The following is a 26,971-nucleotide window of genomic DNA, read 5'->3' as shown; positions in this document are numbered from 1 at the left end:
CCACAGCAAAATTTACTATAAAGTTCATATTACTAAGATTTCATTTTTCCTAACATGTTATTTGCTTTTTACTCACACATCAACTGGAAGAAAGTATACAGCAGTGTAAATGAGCTGAAATTCAACCTAAATTCACTATATTCCCCCCCTGCCCCCAAAAAGCCCTAAACCAAATAAAAACCTTGGGAATTATTCTCAGTACTCCAACTTTTCCATTACAAACATGGGCATCGGATGCAGAACAAACAGCCTAGCATCAGCCTCACCCACATTCTGTATTGGAAGAAATGAGTCTCCACAATTCTATTCATCACTTCTGTTTACAGATACAGTTCCTATTCATCCGTTTTGCTGCAGCATTGGACTGGGTGCTCAAGTTCATCTCATTTTTCAATACAATCCTGAAAATCCTTTTCAGAGTCACTGTTTTCCAGGACAGCCTCTGAAAATACAATCCATATTATTTTTTCATAAACCTACGTGTTTTCCACTTGCTCTGTTGGTTTGAATGGACCTACTGTGATTCAGTACATTTGTTACCAGCATGAGATCGCTTTGATACAACAGATTATCATCTACCAAGTTGATAGCAATTCCAACTGCCTGAGCTCTTGGAAAGAGCTCTGAATTAGGAAAAGGTTATCATCCCTTATAGCACTTTTCATCAGTTCAAACAGGCATGATGAGGCATCTTTATGCACTTAAAAAGAAAAGTAAAAATTTCTCTTTCAGTTTACAACTTATTCCCCTGCACAGAAATAACACCACAAACAATAAAACCCCCAAAACCACGGCAGTCATCACTAGCAAGCAAAGTTGTCTCAGAGCAGTATTAAAAACCTGCCTGATTTGAGGCAAAAAATGTATATATAGAGTTTTCCACTTTTTTTAAATTTAATTTTAATTCTTGTCCTAACATTTGTCTTTAAAAAAAAAAAAACCTACAGTAGCAACTAGGCTATTTGATAAGCAGGAAGACATCTACATTTAACTATTAGGAGTGGTCAGCTTCAGCAGAGGCACTACTGCAAGCAATGTCTTCCTTATCACTGGAGGAGATGCAAGTCCACACACCTTCCCCTCAGCCCAAATGTACAGTGCTAACAAATTCAAGGATATTAAAACAGACAATTACTATTTCTACAGGTCAACTCTTACAGGTAATTACTTAAAGAAGAATCCAAGACATAAAAAATGAAATGCTAGTAAGTCAGTTCTCCTCAGTTAACCCTTTCATGACCTTTGGGTAATTCCCTAATTCAAAACCTGTGTCCAGTTTTGGAAGCACATTACAGAGCTCTGCTGTGAGAGAAGTCCACATTAAAAGCTGCAAATTGAATTATGTGTTACCCAAGTCATATTGCCACTGACAAACAAGACGCAGTAGACAAAAGCCCGGTGTGGAAACCACATGGGACTTTGCAGTATCTTTCCAAACTCAGAATCCAGGGCATCTATGTGTTCCTGACGGCTCTTTATGTTGGCAACTGCAAAGAGTACTGCTGACTCACTACGGCAGCTCTACTCTGCCCAAAGTAGTGCATTATAAAAGGAAATCTCTCAACTGGAAGAATTCACTTGTCTTCACCTCTCTTTCATGAATTTTGATGTGTCTCAGACTATAGTTCAGACTCACTTCCAAGTTAATTTGACCTGCTCAACAACCCACTGCTTCTAAAAGGAAAACTGGAATACACAGAAAATAAGGTATTGGAAGACAAAAATGTACCCTCTTTGTTCAAATTACTTTTCAAGTGAATGCCGAAGTTCTTACTTACATAGCAAAAACAATCCCAGAATTTATTAAGGAATTGGGGGTATTTATGTAGGCTCAAGATAACAATCCATTCTATGAAGTATTTCACAGATGCCTGGTTGTTAGCAAATCCAGCCTGAAAAACTTTGTCAAGGATTCCATACAAAAAATTCTGAGAAAACAAAATCAGATAATCATTTAGTATATTGTTAAGAGTTATTTCCATTATGAAAAAAAAAATTAAAGAACATTGTGACAATATTAGTAATATTTTTAATACTCCAATGAAAACATTTTAGAACATCTCATTTTTTTATTATACTTTTCAATTATTTCATTATAAAGACGCATTAGATGAAATGAAAATTTCTCAATTTTCTGACTGTTCATGAAGTAGCGCCATTTTTACTAAATTAAAAGCTTTAAACCAGATAGTCAGTACAGAGTTTTAGCTAGCTTTAACAGGAACAACCTAGTCTCCTGTAATTCACAAATCCAAGAACCAATTTTCAGTGACCTCTAGAAATGCATCGTAAATCCATGACTTCAGACTGAAACAATGAAAGTACACAAAACTTCTACATCACCCATGGAGATTACATGCCATTTATACCCCACTGTAATTTAACATACGCAGTTTGCATGACATCAAATTATTCTTTAAAGTATATCTTTATTTAAGAATTCATAGTTAAGAGCAATACCTGGTCAAGCTTTGGAAGAAGAACTAAGAGTGTCTGCCATACCCGGTTTTTAATTCTATGCTGTAAAGAGTTTGCATAATAGCGTGTTCTAGATCTGGATACCAGTTCATCCTTAAAGCAAATTAGAAGATTTATTACTTTTCTTCCTTTAAAACTGAATACATGGAAATATACTTTATTGCACTGGGAAAGTAGCATCTACTGCACAGCTAGTATCAGCATTAAAGTCAAGAAAAAATATTAATTTAATTTATTTAGAATTAAATTTTGAAGCTTGTCTATGAGAAGTTCAGAAAGTTGAAAAAATACACAATTCCACTTAGTGCTTTTACTTAAGAGCACAAAAAGTGTTAGGTATTAAGACTCTTCAAACAACAGAAAGTTGCAGAATTTACCGCGCCTACTGTATGTGAACAATTAAAATAGTACTACATAAAACGGAGCATGAAGACTCAAGCTGTCATTTAGTTATAGGACAACTAAAGATCCTAAGTGAAGAGATGCGTATATAAATGAAAACATTTCTAGTTCTTTGGCATTTACATTTTAAAAATGGGTTTATTCGTGCTATCAATTAGATCAGCTTGTAACTACAGCTCTAGCTCTGAAACAGAAATTGATATTCTGCAATAAGATGTTTTACATGAAAGAAAAATTATATGATAAATGGAACTTTAAAAGGATTTGAAATTCATGTTCTCATATAGCTTAGATTCTTCCCCTATGTACTCTGTGTTGGCCTTCAAAACACATGACACCCAAAACTATTTCCTTAACTTTTTAAGAAAATAGTTTGGTGATCCAAGTCCTCAAGCTCATTAAAGCTCATTTTCCCCACCTGATCAATCTTTCAACACAAATACTATCCATATTTCTCCAGTAGTTAACAGGAATGAAGGATCACCCATTTCTTTTTCTTCAGATAAAAGCAGAATTCTACAGTACTATGCATGGGTAGTAAATTCTACAGTAAAATGCATGGGTAATATTTTAATTCTACAGTAAAATGCATGGGTAATATTTTAATAGCAGCAGGTAAAATTTTAATTCTACAGTAAAATGCATGGGTAATATTTTAATTCTACAGTAAAATGCATGGGTAATATTTTAATAGCAGCAGGTAAAATTTTAATTCTACAGTAAAATGCATGGGTAATATTTTAATTCTACAGTAAAATGCATGGGTAATATTTTAATAGCAGCAGGTAAAATTTTAATTCTACAGTAAAATGCATGGGTAATATTTTAATAGCAGCTGCAGTAATTTACTAGTGACTTTACACTACTGCCAATGTATAAGCAGCTATGATGTAAATGAAAATCAGACCCCAGCCTTCTCCATTAATTCTATTTATAAAGGTCTTCTAAGGAGAATAATAGCACTCTCAAATCAAAAGGTAGTCTGCAATTGTTACAGTGAAATGTAGTGCTTCAAAATGCAGCCTAAAGGATGATTCTTAATGAAACAATGGTTACAATTTGGGTAATGTTTTGTGAGGTCAGAAAATCCACACCAAAGAAAAAGGAAGAAAAAAAAGAGAGAGAGAGAGAGAAATAGACCTGAAGACCATTTTTACTATTTTGTTTCAGCTGAACTTCTGTCTTGTTACCAAAAAAAGTGTATTACTGGGCAAATCTAGGCTATACAAACAACTGTAAATATCTCCTGTCAATTGTAAATACTTTGCATTTTAGTAATTGTACTAACATTACATTTATATACCAAGAGAAATTAAGTTTACTTTATCAAGTAGTTTGATGAAAATGTCTTCCATAAACGCCTTATGCAAGATATTTGATCCATCCAACAAGCACAGAAATTTAATAGCACAAACCCGAACGTAGTGATCATCTCGATTTGTACTGTAAAATATTAATTAAAAAAAATCAAACTCTACTTGTTCAGATAAAAAGATAATCCCTAAATTGTAATAAAAGCACCAAACATCATCTTGAACATACAGCCATCAAGTCGTCTGTAGTGAGACAATATGCAAATACTCAGAACCAAAATTTTAACATCTGCTCATCATTGCTGATGAAGAAAACCAGTGAGTTACAGATAACCTGCCCCTCCTTCTTCTACCTACAGGTCTTCAATAGCATCTAAGTGTTTAAAATAATTTTCTACAAAACCAGCTGTATCTTAAAAAGCTTTTTAAAATCTGTACCTCTAAGCTGTAATCTTAAAACAACTAATTTATGCTTACAGTTTTGGTCAAATATTCTAGTCCAAAACAACACTTCGTTCCAATTAGTAAGTTACCTCAGGGACATCTGGAATAATTAATGCCAGGAGTAGAATTAATGACATTATAGGTAACAAAGCATCACACAGCTGCAGACTGTCACAACCAGACATTTGCAAACCAACATGGTCTTGGGAGAAAATGCAGGAGCAGCCGACTTTGGCAGCAGGTTTTTTGAAAGCTCAGGTTTTATCAGCTACTAACACTCCTCAAAACACTATGCTAGAACCGTTTCTCTGACTTTATTTCACTGAGTAAAGGTGTGAGTGAAAGTACAAAACAAAGTTCAATAACCCACAGCCAATGTTCCTGTTTCAAAAACTGCAGGCAGAGCCTATTGCCAGTACGCAAGCTAAAAAGGCCTACAACCAGTGTCAAAAAGCTAAGCTTCAAATCTGGCTGCATTAAAACCTGAGTTTCTTAACTATCCTGCCTACAATGGTAAGGTACATCAGATCTGCATCCTAAGAAGTACTACTTTTATAAGCTGAAACAATGAGGAAGTAGTTATTTTTGTCCCATTCAGGTTAACAAGTGGGATGTATTTTCCTGAAATTACTTTGCATTTTTCTACATTTTGTATTTGAATTACAAATATAATGTGATGCATATCCCTTTTACCAATATTTTAAAAGGTTATGAATATACTTCTTATGGGTCCCTTCCAACTTCAGATATTCTGTAACTCTACGATAAGAAGCTAATTTCAAAACCACCATCTTTTCTACTGTAGCATCAATCGTAATGAAGACACAATTCACACCAAATATTGTAAGATGTATCATTACCTTTCAGTAACAACATTTGCTGCACATTTTTCTCCAAGACTTTCTATGAAGGCATGCACATCCTGAACAAGTCTTCACAGATGAAAGAAGACAAAGCAACAAAATTAGCAGAAAACTATACAAAACCAGTTTTCAATAGTTATCTTGAAGTTTAAAAGAAAACAAAGCGCACAAAATTATAACAAATATAATCACAAAGTTGGTTTTTTTATACCTTTGATCTCTCCTAAATACAGTTCCAAAGACACAAGCCTCAGTGATAAGTTCACAATAATTTCCAGCATTTAAGAAAGCATTTGTCAAGGCACTTCTCTCATCAACAGTGGGAAATATCCAAGATTGACAACAATGACTAAGGACTACATTGAAGACTCCAGTCTTTGTAGCGGACATATCTATGAGCTTGAAAATTATCTGAAAAGAAGAAGAAATGAAAGACTCAAAATCTAGTTTTCAGAAGAGCCAGAATTATTAGAATAGTATTGCAGTGATGTCTATTTTAGCAGGTCTGATCTGCATCCTCTCTCTCCTCAGGTTAACGCTGTCTTCAATCTATTTACAACTCCCTGATAGGGCAGGTAAATGGGCAACAATTGGCCCAGTAGGTGCCTGTGTTAACAAAAGATAAAACTGATCTTTGCTTAAACAGATACATCACCAGATGCTTTACACAAATCTCCTGATAACTGGAACAAACGCACCTAGGCTTACTTCATGAGTACAAACCTTGTGTTTTTAATCAATCCTTTCCAATTTAGAAAAAAATTAAACTTTAAACAATGTTTCTTCCATAGGTAGTCATATCAGTAATTCTCCTCTTTAATGAGGATTACATTCACATTGAAGTTACAGTTTGTATCTGAGTTAAAGTGGGAAAACATCTTTGTACCATTTACTTTTTGGTTTTGAGGTGATATTTAAGATATATGAAACTGCTATCTAGAACTTCTCCAAAAAGGAGAAAAATAAAACAAGAAAAATGGCCTCAAAATTTTCCTTTCCCGCCCCCTTCGTCAGGCTAAGGGCAAGAGTAAACTTCAGTTACAAAGTATTTTTTTTCTAAGAAACTGCAGTCACATGGGAGAGGACAGGGAGATCCAGAACGAACACATGGGGGTTTTATAAACTCCTTTTTACACACCACCAGTCAGAGCTGTCCATGAGAATGGTTTTCCAGAAGGTGTGACAGCTCTTACAAGACAAAGCTGCTTCTCTTCCCCCGCTCTGAAATTATACTTTTGACAATGTGACAATTCTTTGACAGTAACTCTCTTTTTATAGAGGAAGTTGTTCTGAATTGCTAAGGATTAAAGCACCAAGAAGCTCATGAAGAGCTCAAATTGAAATACAGGAACGCACTGTGAAGAAACACTTTCTGGGGGAAAAAAACCCCACCACCCTAGAAACATTTGGTCTTTTTACAAAGAACTCAAACTTTTCTTTCAGTGATAAGACAGGTGTTGTAACTTCCCTAATAATTCCAAACTCGAACTATGGTGTTTCACCTGTAGGGAAGCAGCATGACATTTACTACGCATTTCTCAACCCTGGAATGCTTTTCAATTGTTTCATTAACATAGTAAAAATCCAGCACACACGAAAGAAATTTAAGAAGTTTAAGTTCTAGCACAATTAACATCTGAATAATCAGAAAGGAAAAATGCAGCAGAGGAAATGAAGCCTAAGAACACAGTGCTCTGGGCACATCTGCGGAAGCCCTTCCAGGTATTACCATAGCAATATTTCCATTTTTTGTTTCAAAAATACCCCTTTGTTCCACCCGTTCTATTATTAAGACGACAGAGTGCACTGTGGTAAACAAAATTACACTTCTGTGACAAATCAGTATCGGGCAGTTCCATTTTTTTTCTCTTTAATTTAAACTACATAGCCATTGCTCAAGGGGTCAATGGCAACAGAGACTGCCGAGAAGTGGGATAAGAATATACATAAGTAGGCACTTGCTTGGGAACTTTATCTTCATTTTCTTATGAAGGGGCAGCAGGTGGCTCGCCCAGATGCCCTTTGTTGAGTATAGGAGACCTTCATTAGCTCCTTGATGCCTGCTGTCATGGTACGTCCCACTGCAGACAATGGGATAGCTGTCATACAGACTCAAGACCCTCAACATTGGCAAAATACACCTTACATAATGCTTGAAATACTAATGCCGAAGTTAAGACAGTAATTCTAAGAATTTAAACAAATTTTAAGATCAAAGGAAAAAAATCAACTAACTACAGCTCATCAGTTACTACTACAGCTCATCAGTTACTAAAACACTGAGCATACAATTATCCATTACAGACATTCATTAAAAAAAAAGCTAACCAATTCCTAGAACTGAAGAGATATTTTACCATCTCTGCATATGTTTCCTATTTTGGTTTGGGTCCACATGAAGAATACAAAAGCAATGTGTTATCTACTGTTTAAAACAGATTACAGTAACATTCCTTTGAAGCAAGCTTTCAAAAAGAACAAAGAGAAAAATAAATGGGACTATATTTTAAGATACTTAGGGCTAATAATGGAGATATAGTAGCAATTTTAAATAGCTAGGAAGTGTAAATTTTTCTGTATTTCATTAAAAATCATTTTGGAGCATCTGGTCTGAAAATAAAGCTGAGACATTTGCTATTATTTACAGTCAGGAGTGTGACACCAGGACAGGGCTACTTATGGGGACTGCAACCCCTGCTAGTGTGATTTCTGTGCTAAGTGTAAAGCAGCACATGAGGCCCTAAGTCTAAGCATAGTCTAAGCATACATATACATTGGTTAACTAATACATAATGTATTACTGCTCTGGCAAAAGTCTTGCAGTCATTGTGGACTGTTCTGCAAACACATTTAATTGATGCTCAGAGGGGAAAAAAGCAAAAAACCCAAGAAAGATTATTTAGAAAATAATTACTTTAGAAAGTAAACAACTTTCCAGCCTATAAAGCCAAGATGAACCAACATTCCAGTACTGAACAGTTTTAGTGACTCAAAATGAAAAGAGAACACCACAACATACACAAGAACTTTTGGACTACAGGAAGCTGCATATATCTTACAAAAAAAAAAAAAGAAAAAAAAGATTTGTTTTCTACATCTGGACCCTCAGAGAAAAAAAAGCAGTTAAAAGTTGGCTTATTCAATAGCATCTATTAAAAGTTTTGAATGGTTCTAACTTTTCATTTGAGAAAGTACTTTCATAAAGACTAAACTATTAGAAAAAGGCATATTTTTTCCAGAACATGAATAGCTTGTGACAGTTCGGGTGGCAAATCCTGAACAAAATATTCAAGAAGTGCGTAATGCAAAAAATAAAATAAAGACCAAAAAAACCATTTTGCTGAATGGGGAAGATTGCACTTAAGAAGTCTTATGTCTATCAAACTAGTACCTTTTTGGAAAGGAATAATTCACAACAGCTGAAAGAAAACTAAAAACTAAAATACATTTTTAGATCCAGATTAAGTTTATTCTCACTTCCCAAAAACAATTCTTAAACTGACCTCTTTTATTTTGGCGTATGCTTGACCCTTTGCACTTGCAGCAACAGCTAGAACCTCAGTATCAAAGATGAACTGAACAAAAGCTTTCAGATTGGACCAAAATATTAGCTGGGTGTTGCTCAATGAAGATACAATTTTCCAAGCCAAATCAAACGCTTCTATGCACAGAGACTCCGCTGAGTCCAGAAGCTGAAAATAAAGAGAAGAACGAACTGTTGCATTTGACAAAAAACACATCCAAAACTATTAATATCATGCAGTAGTTTTACCTTGGGAACAAGGACTTTCATGCAGTCAAACACGGGTGAAACTTGGTCTGAAGGAAGAATAGTTAGGGCTTCTAAAGCAGACTCTAAAATTTTTCTTGACCTTTCAACTCTAGATAATGACATCTCCGAAGTTTCTTCACACTCTTGAGCCAATGTTGGAAATGAATTTAAAATGAAACGAAGGCAGATCCACTGGTCACAAACATAACGTGCAACAATCTTCCCCCATCCTTGAGATGTTGTTTCTTCACATAAGCTGTAAATAGAATATTATTCTTAAATACATATTGTTTTAATTTATCCTGCACATTCCTACTCCATCAGGAATAGCTTAAATGTACAAACTCACTATACTTCTTCAAGATGCTAAAATTTACACAGTAAGTAATTTCCATTTAAACTGGCTTGTGTACATGCTATGGCTTTGTACAGTGTATATATATATTTAACCTAGCATAAGGATAAGCAATATTCAAAGTTAGCTCTGGCTTCATAGCACTTGAGGACTTAGCAAAAGAACCTTTAGTCTGATCAATTATGGCTGCTTTAACATTCTAAAACCTGAATGTTAAAACAAAAGAGCAAATAGTTTGTGTTCAGAATTCTTCATTTTTATCTTGGCAAAAAGTTATCAAAGAAAAGAACAGGAAAAGCCAGCATCTTAATCACTGCTCCACGCTAATCACATTTATTCTGGAGAATTACTGAAGCTATAGCACAGACATACCTACTTTTCTCCTCAATATAAGATGGCTTCTTTAATACTTCATTGAATTGAGAAAAGGAAATAAATCTCTTCAGAGCATCCACAGAAGGCAGAGATTCAAGGTGCGCTTCAGGTTTCCGATCCATTATCTCACACACTGCTGTAAGTGAAGCCATGCTAGCTACTTTTTTAATCTGTTCTTTAAGCTTCGGCTCCTAATTAAAACCAAATCATACATGAACAAACATGCATCATTTTCTTCTAACATGACACAAACACCCTACTGATACACTTTATAATCCTCCTATTTGTATCACACCTCAGACATCATAAGGTAGCAACTCTGCATCCTTCTACTTCCTTACTTTCTTACCCTATGCATAACACAGCTTTGCCTGGCTGGGTCATTGCAATCAATCACAAGATGCAAGCATTGAAAAAAGTATAAATCTTGCAAATTACAGTCACTTACTCATTAAGTGCAGGTGCCTAGCTTGACTGTGATGGAACACTTCTATCTTGCCAGGTAGCAGTTTATATATACTGCTGGATAGCAATTAGAAAAAAGATGTGGGTCCACCTAGTCAGAAACCCAATGCAACACAACAGCTGAAATTTGTAATACTACATGCTAACTGCTCAAAAAGGCTACAAGGACATAACACCTACTATGATTATTTTGTGTGATAAATGCACACATTCAAAGAGGCGTGAAAAAAAAAAGTCTCAATTAAAAAGAGTTAAGAAGCATGGAGTTCCCAAATAGTATTAAGAGCTCAATGTTATTTAATTATCTTCAAGTTACTTTCAGCTGTCTAGAGCAAGGGAGATTTTTCTCATCTGTAATTACAGTTTTTTTCTTCTTAAACTGAAGATGTACTATCTGTGCAACTAAAGAAATCATCATGACCATACAATTCCACCGAATTCAAATAAGTGGTAGAGGCCGTCAGTGAACACTAAGTTTGAACCAGAAAATGTTTACTCTGAAACCACTGGAATAAGTGCATAATTCACATAACCAAAGGAAAAAAAATAAAATAAAATAAGTCTTGCTTTTTGTTTCCTTAGGACAGTAAACCTAGCAAGTCACTTACAATCTTTTAATGTGTTATTAACTGTTCTTGATCAATAATTCAACCTAGAAAATGCCAACAATTACATTGCCCAACACATCTTAATTTCAATCTCCTCCTTTCACAGAAGATAATGTTTCTTTACCTTTTGAAAATATACCTATTTCAGATATACTGACCTAATACATACAAATATGGGACAATGAACATAACTCTATGAAAAAGCCAAAGCAATGCTGGGTTCTGGAATTTCCTTTTCTATGTTCCAGCTTGGAAATTCAACAGATCATTAATACAAAAGGCATTTTCATTTAACAGTAGCTTCTCCAGTAAGATCGGTTCATATTTGAGGAAAAAGGTTTTGAGAACACATTATTACAACTAAAGTTTTACTTTAGCTATATAGACTTCAAAAAAAATATAATACAAGAAAACAAAAGTACTAAAAAATCTTAGCTACAAATATTTTACATTCACATTACACTGCCAACTAAAGACACAAGTGTGGTAGGAAATATATATATACACACGCATACATATTCACACGTTCTTTGTTATTTTATAATATATTATATATATTTATATTACTGTGTATAATAATATATATCTAATATAAACTATTTGTACATTGTGTTTCTAGTGTGTTTATATAATTATTTACATATAATATAAATATTATATAAGCACTGTAAAGAAAATACTCATTTTAATTAATATTTACTGGTTTGTTTTATATTAATATTTACTGTTGTAAATAACGTAAAATTACCCCTTTACAATTTCTCTCCTGAAGATTACGAATAGATGCATTTGTCAGGGACAAAATGAAATTCTTGATAGATGGTACTTTCTTCCAGCTGACTTGCAAGCTCAAGTTCACTATCTCTGGAATTAAAGCTAAGTATAGATCACAACGATCCAGATCGCCAACCTAAAAATGAGAAAACAAAGTTGACCTGAAACATTAAGAGGAGGAAACTCAAACTGAAAAGAAAGAAAATCAACAGTAACAACAGTAGCAGAAGGAAAACAACAGCAGTCACTGCACTTGAACAACCTTTTCTTTAGTTTTGGGTGGGCTTTTTTTTTTTTTTTTTTGGGGCGGGGGGGGTGTTCAGGGTTTTTTTTAATTATTGTTATTTTTAAAATCTTTTCAACATATAGACTCTTTTAGTTTTAGGGCTCTGGAGCATGCCTTAGAAGAGACAGTGTGCCATTCTGAAAGAAATCTCCACTTCTTTCAATTGGTAAGTTCTCTTAACTTCCCTTCTTGGGCCCAAAGGAATAAACACCTGTAAAAACACCTGAGCTAGCCTCAGTACCAGGATACCCCAGTAGCATCCTTTCCAATCTTCCTGGTCTTCTCCCTTCTTCCCAATAGTCTATCCAAATACAGTCTACTAAATTAACAATCTTTAAACTGATGTCTTCTCTTTAAATCTCTGGTTTGGTTTTCTGCCTTTTATGATATAAAATTAAAAGGTGACACAATCAAAGGTCACAACTGAAAGAATGGTGAAGATCTTACAACTTTGCATTTTCTCTCACTCCATATCCTCTTCAAACTCCTGATCTATTTGCTTTCGAAGTTCCGGCTTCACGTTTCACTGAGTTTGAGTTTTGAGAATTAGCTTCCTTTCTAACTTCCACTATTCCCTTTTTCTCAAACCTGTTTTCTTCCAGGAATAACACCATTCTCCTCATCAACATTACATTCTAATTCCTCTTTCTCCATCTGGAAACATCTGTAGATGTTTTGCTTTACATCTCTTGTGTCTTTTCATTTATTTATGACTTGAAAGCTCTTCAGAGAAGGAAGCATGTACCTCCTCTCTCTCTTAAAAAGCACTGCAGTTCTTCGATACATTCAACAGGGTACTTTTAAAGAAGTCAAAACCTCTACCATCAAGTCACTTTGTTTAAAAAACCACAAAAGTTTCTTTGGGGTATAAACTTAAAACACTGGTCACAGAAATGGGCAAACAGTGTAAGACAGTCAATAAAGACGTTAACCAGGCTGAGTACTAAGACTCCAAACATCTTACGTCCACAACTGTACAAGTAGATATGATACAGTATGATATGATCCTCACGATTTCTTACTACATGATTTCTTTAGATTTGAGAAGAAACAAGCAACATGGACTACAGACACTAAAGACTACTTGTCAAGACACCTTTTTTTTTTTTCTGTGTTCTTACTGTGCTCATTCAAAGAAGTGTTTCTGTGCAAATTGACTTTGTAGGTGTGTAAAGATTTGATATGAAAATTAGGAACACCGGTAAATCAAATTAACAAGGAAAACCACACCAAAGTAGGTCTCATAACAATTACTTACAGCGCTTAACTCATTTGTAGTAAGCTGTCGAAGAACAAATTCAAGAATACTCTCCACAGGTGTCATGAGAGATTTCCAGATAAAAACCAATACCCGATCTGTGTAAAGAGAAAAAAAAAAAAAAAGTATTAACATACAGAAACACAATTTCCTTCAGAAATGTATTATATCATGCAGATTTAACTAAGTTACAGAGTCAAAGTTATACAGTAATAAGTATTCAAATACCTCTTTAGCAGTGTAAGCCATAGGGCTGAAAGAATCAAATCAGGTTATATTCTTGCCTGATATTTATCATTAATGAACAAAAATCATACAAAACTAGAAGACCAAAGCATAATTTTCCAACTTCTAATGCATACTTTCGTCCTACTCCCAACCCTCTACACAGCTTATTAACAAACTTGCTCTTTAATAAAGAGCAAAAGTTTCCATATCCAGCAATTAAGTGTATGTGAGAAAAATGCAGTTACCCATTTCTAATATGTACAGAAGTGAAAAACGTTTTTTGGTTGGGATTTTTGTGCTGTTTGGAAATAATCAGTTTTGGATACACAGTAATCTCACAAGATTTCAGTCAGGTAGCTTCCTGGCTTGACACTGTAAACAAAAATGCAAGGTTATACACCAAGAAATGTGGTACTTTCTCTAAGAAATAGCTAGGCTACCAAGTATACCACACGTGCATAGCATTTCACAAACAAAAATACACAAGTTATTACACAAAGGAGATGGATCACTCTGGTAAAACATATTTAACCACAAACACACTTCAATCTGTGCTTCAAGGGTAAAGGCTAGCTGAAAGACAAAGAAATAACATATCAATATGAAAATGGAGTTGAAATACTCTGCATGACCACCTTGTTCTAAAAATATCAGTCATTACTTTGAGTATTTAGGAGTTACCCAGAGGTTGTATCTGCTTTTTTTTCTGGAGTTGATCCTGAGTTACACTTCATGGACCAAAACTGTTACGAAAGGGAAGACCTTCAAAAGGTAGAAATACAGAGAGCAATATTTTCAGAAGTTCCAAACCTATATTGTACTTACTTTCAATGGTCTCTATTAAAATGGCTCATTGGGCTGTATTTCTAATGCTTAATTTGCTTAGAACAAACAGTTTAACTATGTCGGATTATTATCACATTTCATCCTAAGTCTCAAATCACTAAAACATCTTAGGCAATTAAAATCCAGAAATTCTGCAGATAAAGCAAGTTGGACATAAAAATCCAAATCACTACCAGTGGCTCTGTAACGCTATAAAAAAAAAATAGCAAAACCTTACTGTTTAAAATAGTGAAGTCTAACAACGGTACAGACAGCAAGATCTGTAGAAAAATGCTGATGATTTCAGCATGCATTTCAGACGTCTATCCCCATTAAAGTATTCTTAAATTAAGCACTTCCCAATTGTTATTATTTTCATTTTAGAAGCTTTAATTCCTTTCTTCTTCCTTCCTATTTTATCGTTTTCCATTTGACAATGAGGACTTTTCACCTCCTGTTTAATCATCACAGAAACAAAACTTCTGTATTTTATAGCATTACTCTTCCCACCCCTCAACACTGTCAATTCACAGCTGCAGAAACAAGATTTATTACTTGGCTGTCCTGTGCAGGAGGAAAAAGCACAAAAGCATTGTAGGAAATAATATTAAAAAAAAAAGTAATCCTTGTTTAGCGTAACACAGAGAGACATAATATTACAATTCAAATTCTGAAAGCCTCTTGAAATTCTGAAAGCCCCTACTGACGATGAGCTGTACTGGAGTACCTGGGGGGGGCATTCAAAAGGACAGCAGGAGCAATCCATTACATCTACACTAGCACACACATAAGGAAATAAGGCACACAAGGAAATTATTTACAGAGTTAGTTCCCGATACTAAAGGCCTAACATGCACTCCCATTTGCTTTGCAGGGTTCTGCTTTCAGGCTTATTCTAGCCTCGTGCTGTAGACTGAATGCACACTGGCAGCTGGGGCACATCTTCCAGTTTAGTTTCATTTGAAGGAATACACTTCAGCAGTCAGAGACCATCCCACAACATGAACTTTAACAGTCTGCATAACTGGTGCTCAATATTTCAGTCAAACATCTAAAATTCAAGAGGGGACTTAATGTATAAAGCACTTGTTTTAAAACAAGGGTAAGCTTTTATTTCAGGGCTGCATTTAGACATCTTCATGAAACATGGATGCAGAACCTGAAATTTAATTTTTTTTTTTCCACGTAAGAGCCTAGATCTGCAGCCCCCACTCCAAAACAACTCTATGTTATAACACACTGAAAAAGCGATCCCAAAACAATGTGGGGAAGCAGAAACTGAATGTCAAGACCCCTCTTGTTCCAGTTCAGCACCCTAATTCTGAAAACAACATTGCAATTTTTCATTTGTCCTCAGGAAAAAAATACAGCTCTATTCTGGTTACAAACTGACCAAGTTCTCACAAAAGGAGTAGTAAGGACTCCATAGCTTCTGTTCAGACTCTCCTGAAAGGTCTACAAGTTAAAGTGCTCAATCTAGGGGGGAGCCAAAACTCCCAGACAGTCAGATCAGCAGGCTTGTGCTTATGCAGGTACCTTTTAACCTCCTTGCTTCTAACCAAGGTCGAACTAAAGCAAGTTAGTTAAGCATGCCTACTGAAGTCATGCCCAATACTGTGAAATAGTCAGTGTCATCTTGTCTTCTGCAGTCTAAACAGTGGTATTTGAGACAAAATTACGCACCAGTCAACTCAGAAAACAGTATATCCAGCAGGATCACTTTATGCTCTCAGGGGAGGCTCTGGCTGAACCTGTAGCAACTAAGTAGGTTAGGCTGGGTTTCTGTACTAACTTCTTTCTGAAGTGTCTAAATGATTTACGGAATCCATACATTGGCAAAGAATAGGCCTATAAATACTTGTAATACGGTCACGCTCTCCAAATTTTAACTAACTGCTAATCTAATCCTGATGGCTAACTACTGCTTTCTCAGAAGGCCTCCACATTCTCAATTCCCAGTCCTTGGGACACCTTCAGAAGAGCTCCTGTAGGATTGGACCCACAGCTCAATGTTATAACAAATATGCCAGACTCAACTTTTACATTTACCACTTCTAGGCTAGTATAAATTTGACAATATAGCCTTAAAACAGAAAGTACCGTATTAGTTAGACTATAATTAATAGAAGACACAGTATACTGAAGATATCACTAACCATCTTGTGTATTGGAACATTTTAACGAACGGGTCTGCAATAACTTCAAGAGAAGCTGTAGGCTTTTATCTGTTTTCAGTGTTGGTATGTAAGCATTACTGCCAAGTTTCATCAAGACATCCAGAAGAGGGTTCAAGAAAGCCTCTAGTTCAATCCATTCTATGTTGCCTTTTCCACTACACAAAAACAAAAATTAAAAAGAAAGTCTTCTTCTGAGTATCTGCCTTAAGTGCTGAAGTCACTTATGGAAATAAAAAGGACACACATTTCCAATTCACTTAAGTATCTTTAGAAATGTTATCCCATTATGTTTGCAACAACAGTTAGACAAGGTCTAAGGAATCATCAGGCTGACTGAAAGTCTACAGAGAAAAATGGACAGCTTCCTGACTTGATCAGGCTTCTACCAGATCCTTCAGGAGTGAGAGGGTTGAAAAAGAGAGAAATGTAAAATAAGGTATTTCATACTTACCTGTATTTATTCCTCATCTGCTCCACATCTGCAGCCAATAGAATCATTGTTGAGACAAGCTTAGCTTCAAACCAGTCAGGCATAAAGCAAGTTTTTCCTGATTAAAGATATTTTAAAGTTTCCACAGTATTTAAAAAATACCTTCATATTGATTTTTAAAACTTTTGGTTTTATAATTTATTAAAATAAATTAGTAGTATAACAACAATTAATGCTAATAAGAATACTGCTACTAATTTTTTGCATTCTTCTATCTAGATATTAACTAAACTCAAACACAATTGCTTTTTCTCTATGCCTCAAAGAGGTTAATCTCATTGACCTCTATGCTGAAATTAATTTTAGGCAATGTGTTATATTATGTAGTAACTCCCAATAGACTTTTCTATTGCTTTTAAAAATAATTTGCATATTCAAATGAAGTTAACCAAGAACATAATTTCACTACACTCGTCAGAAACATCAGCTGTGATTCTGACCAGCTAAAAGTTGTATGGAGAGCCAAAACTACTCTGTCAAAAGGAAATAAAAAAAACTAACTGAAGTTTCTCCTTTCATTGATCTTCTATGCAGGACTACATCATCATACTTAAAAAATTGTTTCTTAAATAATAGTACATAAGCTGGTTTTAGGGTTTTTTGACTGGTATGTTTTTGGCTTTGGGAATTCAGAAAGCAAAACAGATTTTGGTTGGATGCCCAGTTCAAGCAGCTGGACATGGTTCATTTTTTTTTTTCCTTCACATTGCTGCTTATAAGCTAAGATTCCTATCAAACCAGGAAATTACAGACATCTTTTTTAGAAGGGAAATGCAGAAGTTTGCCATGGATTTACAGATGATATAGACCAAGGACTAAACAAACATTTCAGGAAAGAGAGATCTGCCAAAATTTTTAGCAAAGCATTTACCTCAGAATATCAACAGACAAAATCTGCTTGCAACTTCTCCAACAGCAAGACAATCAAGTGAAGTTTCCTGGGTTGCAGGAAGCTTCTGAAGCTATTTATCATTAGCACGTTCTGACGTAGCTTTTTTTATCTCCTATACCTCTAATATTTTCAAATGGTTCAGTTTTTACTTTAGACATTACAAAACCATGTAAAATTTGATACGATTGCAGTACTTAAGTAGCAAATAAATGAGTGCAACACATGTTAAAGTACTCAAAAAGTCAATTTGCCATTCTTTTTAATGTATCTGAAAGAAAATTCTAAATTGAAGTTATAATAATTTAAAATGTGGCAGTAAACAAAGAATTCCCTTCAGAATTTATCTGTGTATTTACACAGCATACAAAGAAACTTCCTTGGTTGTAAGGTGTGGCAGCTCACCTGCTGCAAGCAGTCCAAGATCAGAAGAACATCACTACGTAGGAAGGTGTGTAATGAGCTACGTAACTAACAGCATCTCCCTCCGTAAAAAACACTCGGTCATTTTACAAAGCTCTGATGAGAAAGGCTACAGAACCTGCATCTATTCACATTCCCTTGTGCTTTCCTCAGCCCCCTCATATTCCAGCATTTTCAGGCATCACCCAAAAATTAACAAAAGAAATCTAACAGACAAGCATCAGTGCAGCAGTAAAACTGAATATTAAGGCTTAACTTTCAATTAATAATGCAGGACTGTATTTTATAAAGGAAAACTAGAATTAGAAAATAAAATTCAAACTTAAGAACAGTGAATACCACTAATTAAGTAGAATTTGAATAAGTACAATATAAATAAACAAACAACTCTCCTAAAATACACAGGATTGTTGTAATTTTTTGTTTAAATTATCTTCATAATCTTTTATTATTAATAAACATTTAACTTACTTTCAGATGGTGGTGTCTTAAGGTACTCTCTCACGAGACTGCGTACATATTGACATAATGTTGATGATGTCTCCCGATGTTCAAAATCAGAGGTTATAGACTTTCTGAAGCACCTGTCATTTGCTTGCAACCAACTGCAAAGCTACATTAAAACCAGTATGTTACTACTTAGCCACATCTGCCAGCTCTGTACTGACATTACCAACATAACAGCTGCACACTAAAGCACTCAAACACGAGATGATACACCAACAAATCCACACTGTGAAAGGTGTTCACTGGGGCTACCTTGAGGCTTAGCAGACTATTCCCTTCTAACGAAGGGAGAAAAAGGTTCTTCCAGAAAGTAATCAAAAGCACCCCAAAAAAGATCATGGGTATCAACATAAGAAAAACCACAGCTCTTAAAAACAAGCAAGACTGGTAAAAATTCCCTTATCTCAAAAGTGCTTCCCACAGTCAAGTGTTACCTAGCAATACCTGCCTTTTTTTTTTTTTTTTTAAACTTTCATGTCAAAATTCAACGGAGTTAGATAAAATTTACACTACACATAAAAAAACTACACTATGCAAAAAATCAATTTATCATTATACTGCTGCACAACTAGCCAAAAGTTAGCACTACGTATTCAGTTGGCTCCAGTATAACCTATATATAAAATTATTATTTCTTTGAATTTTTTTTTCCATAGCATTTTGCATCTTGCAAAGGTATTCAACATACTTCCTGTGAAATTTAAAATTTACAATCTCACTTCACATGGTAGGCACATTTTTCCCTTTGCGATTACCCTGTTATCTCTGCCAGTGCTGGGTTCATCCAAACAATATGCAAATCAGAGGCAGCTCTTACACTTTTTTTTTTGGCCCATATACTGTCCCATTCACAGAGTCTCAGGATCCACATCACCTCGGACAGTAATTTCAAAACTAGAAGAAAGGGAAAACATGCACCATACAGGCAGACTATCCCTCTAAAGATAGAACAAACTTAGAAAATAGTGTTCTTTTCCATCAAATGAAATTTTACAACAAATAGTAGAGGTGAAATGAGGGGGAAGTAGCCATTAAAAGAATGTATGTAATATACAGAAATAACTGCCTGTAGAATCTGATGAGCAAGAGCAGCTCCAGCTGAGGATGGTACATCCACCCGCTATCCTTAACATGAGAGAAAAGCCCACGTCACAGCTCTGTGGATTCCATAATGTGCCCTGCTTTGCTCTCTCTCCATTACCAGCCGTGTAGAGGAGTGAGAATGGATCCCTGATGGAAGAGATTACAGATACTAGTACAAGGTTACGAATAGCAATTTTAGTTCCTACAATCATGGCAAAGGATGCAGAAGACTAGGACTCTGATGAACGCACAGAAGTCTCTCAAAGGACCAGTATTCAGGGATCAAAAGTCTGAGTAAGACCTGATTCTGATTTGCATTTCAATATCGCTACACCAAACAGCTGTAATACAGAGGTGAACTCTAGGAAACACAATGAACTGGGGCATACAAGCTCTGAAGGAGTTCAAAAAAACCTCTACCTCGAGAAAGAGCTGCTTCTGCAAAATCGAGCATTTCTGCATGAGGAAAGAAAAGGTGTATTATTCTCCTCACTCACCTTACCTTACCTTCAACCACCTTAGAATTCTTCCACTTTGAACCTGCTTGATAATCTGTTTAGGGTTAACATTAACATCTCTACAGCATAAAAAAAAAAAAAAATTAAAATCATAGCTTTCAAGTGAAATATAAATCCACCAGGACTTCACATCCATAAATCCCAGAATGTACCAATGCAAAAGTACCTAACTATTTAAATATTAAATTAGCAATAATAAAACATGCATTTGCATAGGTATTAAAAAGTGTTCAATGAACATAAAACCAGCTTCAGTTCTCACCTCCATCCATAAGATAGTATCTCTCCTTAGGGACTCCTCTGGTCTAAGGGACAGAAGAAAGCTTGAAACTTCTGGGAGGGACACCTTCTCCTGAAGAAATTAAACAAGATACAAGAGTTATCAACATAATATATAAGAGATAACATCTATATAACAACTCGAGAAGTTCGCTGTCATCTGGCAAAATTTTCAGAAAAAGAAACTGACTTTTTCCTTTCCATGACACAGACTCATTTTTGCCTCTTTGGGACCAACTCATCTTTACCAAGGAACACAATTTAATTTTCCCAAGTATTAAAATCTATCTGAAAGTTAACGGATGACCAGAAAAATAGTGCTAGTCACCGGTGACACCTTTTAAATGAATGTATATAAATAAGTCACTGATAAGTACTATTTCTGTATTTCCAAAAGGAAATTCTGATCAGACAAGTTTATAGCCGTAACGCACATGGAAAACTGTCTACTCATCTAGAAAGCAAGCATGTTATAAGACAACCAAGACAAGAATACTTTGACTATTGAATAATTTAGGTCTTGCTATTTCAACAGTAATGGCAGTTTTATCATTCTGCTATTATGAATACTTCTATTCTCTTAGGTATTTCAGGGAAGTCCATTTAGTTTCTGTCTGTTAAATCCTGAGTTTATACAGTGGATACCATAATACAATACTATTCCATAAGTACCGCATAAAAACCCTACAAGAAAACATCAACTAATAAAAGGTAATGAAAAAAATGCATCGTATGAAAACCAAAGTTAACAGAAGCGAACCCACCTATATTTACATAGCACAACTTTTAAGTAGTTACTAAAAAAATTGCAAATCCAGCAAAACTATTTGTTCCATGTTGTATTTAGCAACTTTTTTAATACTGTTTACCCTGTACAGGAGTTACTGTCTTTCTACTAGACCAGGAAGAAAAAAACCCCAACAAAACAAAACTCACCACGTCTGTCAAATGCATAGCTGTTTGAAGAAGATAGCACTGAGCAGCTCCACGCAACAAAATCTGATGTGTAATCATGGTACACTGGAGGACATCTCTGGAAAGAGGAAAAATATGCAAAAGCTTACTTAAGAAATTTAAATATTTTCATGTATTTGCTAATTATTAACCATTTTCAATATATTAGATCGTATTTTACAAACATATTCTAAGTATATCACAATCATTGTCTGATCAGAGAGCATACAGTCCAGAACCAAGACTACTGCTCTATGTACTTTCAAAAGCTGATATTAAAACTCAGATAAGCATATACCTGACAAAACTAAAGGGGTGGGGGGCAAAACAAAACCAAACTAAAGGAACAATCCCCATGATCACATCAGTTCAAACTGATGTTTGGTATTTCATACTAAATTATCAAACTGATAATTTAATAGTTGCATTTCTATCTGTAACAAATATAGAAATAAAATATGTTTGCCATCAAATTCTCACTCTAGCACAACACAAAGAAACCTTCAGTGATCTTTTATCAGCAGAGATGCATCTGACTTCTTTTGCCTTTCTGTTTTGGTAAACTACTTCTATCCAATATTCCTTCAACCACCAGCAAGATTTTATTTCAAAGCTCAAATCTGATTAAACTGAAATAATGACTGATTTTTAGTGGCTCTAGAAGTAAAAGCAGACACTTAGGAAACATCAGTGTGATTAAGGACAATATGCATGCCAACAACTTTTATCTAGCCTTTCATTTACAAGTATTGCAGTTTTCAACTTTGTGGGCTGTCCCCTGATACAGTCTCAACTGCCACTAAACAAGGTTTTAATGTAATTCAAAGAAAATGAAGAAGTTTGGTATACGTTGGTTAGGAAATACAGAAGACCAGTGAAAAATGATGCCAAAAAAGAAGCAGTGACAAAGGTCTGAAGTGCAAAACACTCATGTTTTAAGTCACACAGAGGTACCAACACGTTGGTTCTTGAATTGCTTTCCTCTGTGAATTAGACATAAAGGAGAGAGAACCTTCCATTCCCACGCACAACCATCACATCCTCCCAGAAGTAACAAACATTAATTAAATCCTGGCTCTCCAGGCATTCAGCACATTGCTTTAGAAGAAGTCTGTAAGAACACAATGCAGTGTGCATTTTACCTTAAAGCATGAAGTCCTTCAGTGCCCAGTACTTTACACGCAGGGATATACGCCAGAGCCATAGAAAGAAACAAAATGGGAACCGCACACCAATGCCTACTTGTCATCTTCTGAATAAATTTTAACAGGAAACTACCTTAAAATAAAAGTAAACAAAACAAACAATCCAGAGTGATTTCTTGCTCTCCAATATATTTAAACCATACAGACCCCAGAACGAGTGTGTTGTCTTCCATTTAATTTTCGAAGATGATCATAACAGAATAATTTCCTAATTATTTCAATGAAAAAAAGTCCATGCCAAATAAGTCTGTCAGCAAGGTAAAATGATAAGGAGATAACCAGAAATTAACCTAACTTTGGCTTCGGTGATCTGCACTAACCACCATATTCAGTAAGGGAATTTTAACTCTGTTCTGAGTAGTAGACAATGCCTTTTTTAAGCTGCTACTCAGTTCACATGATGGTAGACCAAAGTACACAGCGATTCAACCAGTTACGGGTGCTGTCATGGCCAAAGCAAGCCTCAACAAGCTAGCACATCTACAATTTGTAAAAGCACATCACCCAGTCCCACAGTTGCTGAACACAGACCCTCCATTTTTGTGATAAAATACATGTGTTGGGACAGGGCAGAGAAACAGGGCATCTACGGCATTACAAACACGTAAGGTGTTTCCTATCAGAATACGTACCTGTAGATACAGGATACTGAACAGAGATGCTTCTACCCTTATTTAATCCAATTAGACCAGATATTAAATTCTAGTCTGTCAAAGGTTACTCCTTTTCAGCCTACACCAACAGCAAAATTTGGAATGATCTCAGAAACCTTTCTCCATCCAACTTCACAATAAAAGAATCCTTATTCAGCTTCTGCTTCAGCACTTAAGACTGTCTCTTTTGAATGCCTGGCTACACAGGCTGTGACTAAGAAAGTCTGGCAGAGAGGTTAAAAAAAACCCAAACAAACCCAAACCAAAATAACCCACACCAAGACCTCCAGAAACCCTCATAATAAAGCAAACAAAAAGAATAGTTATAAAGATTTTGCTCAGCATAGTACTATCTACACTGACAAATAAAGAAAAAAAGAATCTGCAAATGCTGTTCACCTTCACAACTTAGAATTCTGTTTGTTTTGGTTTGTTTGTTTGTTTGTTTTCATAAAAAAAAATTAAGTCTGCTTCAGTTTGCTGCTAAAACAATTTTGTAGCTAATACTGCAGCATCTCTCAAAGCCCCTGAATACCTCTCTTCTCTGGAAACTCCACTGCCACAAGGAGAGCTACTCCTTTATTCCCCTCAAGTAATGTAGAAAGAGAGCGGTAAATGTTTACATGAGATATGGAAAATGGGTCCATAGTTTTTATTTGGTTTCTTTATTTCAAAAATATAAAGGTGAAACTGAAACATACCTTTTTCTTCCTCTGGAAGAAGCATGAAATAAGCAGCCAAAAACTTCTGTAGCCTCATTCCCAAAGGAGGACAGGCTCCTATTATCTGACCTGGTGTCCTGTTGGGTTTTAAAACATCAAATACACAACTCATATGTTAACAGCTACAAGTTAGGATTGCTCCTAAACAAAAACAAAGCACAGTTCAGTGGTTAATTCACTACAGAAGCTGCTTCCACGGGCCACAGAGATGGGAACGCATCAGCTTGCATCCTCCACTTATCCCAGCATTCCACCAGCACCCAGCAAACATGCAAAGGATGGGGATGGTCACAACAGCATGTCTCTCCCTGGCCATCTACAAGGACATGGTGGTGGTGCACTTCAGCATTCAAGAGCAGCCTCAAATTGAGTTACTCAGGACTGAGAGCATCTTATGTTGAGCCCACAGTAAGAAACGGCACTGTCAGTTCAACCCCGTGCCCGCACCCACGGAATGACACAAGCCTCCAGGGAGCAGGTTGCCAAGGCCCACAGGACAAGACCAGTGCCATGCAGTGGGGATGCGACCAGTCTGATTTGGAGAACAGGAAAGGCAAATTACCTACACAAGTGTGCTAAGGAGCAAGATTATAAAGTCAGCATAAAGACAACTACCAACCAGCACAGGTTTTAAGATGCAAGAAACACTCCATGAGACCAACAGGGACAACCTGTGTCTCATCAAAGTCTCAGGATCCTGGTATCAAGGATTAGCATCAGTCATGAGATTTTATGGCTTACAGTTAATGACAAGCTATATGAGAGAAACAACTTTGTATATTCTTGGTATGCTCAAATATGCACCCTCCTCTATATATGCCAACACATTACACCAGAAATATAGAAGCTAAGAGAAAATACTGTAAAGCACTAATCCAACACAGCTCTAACATACACATCAAAACACTCAGCACTGTCTCTAACTTCTGACCTTCCATCCATGTATGCCCACAGAAAGCCAGCAAAATGAAATGAGAAATGCCTAACTGCCACAGGAGCCCAAAGAGGCCACATTTTTCCTGTCACATTTAGATGAAGCAACCTATTTTGACTACATTTTAATCCAGAATCACCCAATCCAAACTGATCACCAGTTTAATAAGCGACAGTCACATCTTGACACACTCCCACGCCCCCCACCCCCAAAAAAGTTGACAGTGTCAACTTTTCTGGCTGCCCTAACAAAGTCGGCCACTCCAGGCTCCTCTAACATCATTCCGAGCAGTTTCAGATTGCTAGCCGAATCACCCCAGCCATTCCATCTGGCATAATGCTGAGTGCATGAAGCACATTCAGCACTTTATTCCCCACTCTCAGTACTTTCCTTGCAACTAGCACAAACAACTAAATGCCATCAGTACACTGAATGTATAGCAACTTGCAACTCCTCCAACTTTTTTCTGTTCTTTATTTACAGCAAGGGAAGCCACTGTCATCTGTCGACTGCAAACAGAGTCCTGTGAAAAGGTACTTAATTGCCCCAAAAGATAATCAGGCATTGTCGGAAAAACACTTCAATCAGTTAAGAAATGGCAACAATTACAGCACCTCCTTCCTTCTGCACGGCAAGAAAATGAGAAGATAAAAAAATACTTCACTAAGTTATTAATTTATCTTATCTCACTTCATTTCAAAATTAATATTTCAACACCAGGTATAAAATAGGACCTTGTGGCATCCCTATGTTGCTATTACTAGCATAAAATTGAACTTACTTTATCTTACTCACAGCTACCCACCTTTCCTGAAAAACTCTTTGTTAGTGAGTTTAGCAACACCATTTGTTTATTAGTATGTTTTCCTTTATCCAAGATTTTATCCATATGCTCAAACAAGTATTAGAACACACTTCTGATAATCAATACATTTTAAAAAAATAAATCAGTGGCTTACCTGCTATAGAGGGAACTTTCTGAGAGGGCATCCATTAGTGGTCCAATAACAAACTGATAAAATGAAAGAACAACGGCTAAATGTACACTTACAAGGCACTGTTAGGTAGAGGCTAAATAGACTTATTTCACCAGACTTTAAATCAGAGAATTAGAAATCAGAGAATACTCTTGCTAGTAGTAAACAGGAGCAAAAAGAGGAAGAAACTGAAGGGGGAGCAGAAAATGAAAAAGCAAATTTTTTCACTAGGTACATTTCACAGAGCATTGTGAAAGGCACAGGCAAATAAGAAATCCTTTTGGGAAACAGATGGAGAAAAGATATTTAAACATGAAGTAAAAGAATAGGGTCCAACACAAGTAGAAATATTTAGGGTGTGTTTTAAGGTTGACTGGATTCCAGGTTAGATATCAAGAGGCTGGCTTAATTTCTATAAATCAGAAATGTTAACCTCAGAAATGTTAAGCCTAGCGAGGGCAACGCTCCTTCTACGAAGGAGAGAAGGAAGAAATAATAGTATAATACAGATCATTCCTTACTAAGGTGTAGGCTGGTTGGGGAGTCAACCTACATATGATACTAACAAAACAAAAAAAAAAGAACTTTAAACTTACAATATTTCTACCCACACATAAAATATTTTAAAGTGTTTTTTAATGGGATATGGTAATATACTGATTACACTACAGAGACATTCGCCTCCTCACTGGGTTATCTAGCAACAGATCTTCA

General features: G+C 35.7%; 1 protein-coding gene across 1 annotated transcript in view; it reads right to left on the bottom strand.

Moving 5' to 3' along the window:
- The window catches only part of TARBP1 (tRNA guanosine 2 -O-methyltransferase TARBP1), a 38,957-nt gene that overhangs the window by 8,491 nt on the left and 3,495 nt on the right, over window positions 1–26,971 (bottom strand). The window contains exons 5-22 of the mRNA XM_086460986.1: window positions 26,240–26,292; window positions 24,326–24,423; window positions 22,909–23,044; window positions 21,749–21,845; window positions 20,796–20,885; window positions 18,897–19,038; window positions 17,075–17,171; window positions 16,603–16,778; window positions 13,394–13,491; window positions 11,824–11,985; window positions 10,000–10,193; window positions 9,273–9,528; window positions 9,004–9,192; window positions 5,712–5,911; window positions 5,498–5,569; window positions 4,203–4,323; window positions 2,461–2,571; window positions 1,779–1,928 (exon numbers count right to left, since the gene is read on the bottom strand). Coding sequence (XP_086317112.1) covers window positions 1,779–1,928; window positions 2,461–2,571; window positions 4,203–4,323; window positions 5,498–5,569; window positions 5,712–5,911; window positions 9,004–9,192; window positions 9,273–9,528; window positions 10,000–10,193; window positions 11,824–11,985; window positions 13,394–13,491; window positions 16,603–16,778; window positions 17,075–17,171; window positions 18,897–19,038; window positions 20,796–20,885; window positions 21,749–21,845; window positions 22,909–23,044; window positions 24,326–24,423; window positions 26,240–26,292 — 2,442 coding nt within the window. The remainder of the gene's footprint in view (window positions 1–1,778; window positions 1,929–2,460; window positions 2,572–4,202; window positions 4,324–5,497; window positions 5,570–5,711; window positions 5,912–9,003; window positions 9,193–9,272; window positions 9,529–9,999; window positions 10,194–11,823; window positions 11,986–13,393; window positions 13,492–16,602; window positions 16,779–17,074; window positions 17,172–18,896; window positions 19,039–20,795; window positions 20,886–21,748; window positions 21,846–22,908; window positions 23,045–24,325; window positions 24,424–26,239; window positions 26,293–26,971) is intronic.

The sequence above is a fragment of the Leptosomus discolor genome, chromosome 2, assembly GCF_034619465.1.
Source record: "Leptosomus discolor isolate bLepDis1 chromosome 2, bLepDis1.hap2, whole genome shotgun sequence".
In the NCBI taxonomy this organism is placed as follows: Eukaryota; Metazoa; Chordata; class Aves; order Leptosomiformes; family Leptosomidae; genus Leptosomus; species Leptosomus discolor.
Note: the sequence above shows the minus strand (reverse complement) of the source record. Positions and strands in the feature narration are given on the sequence as shown.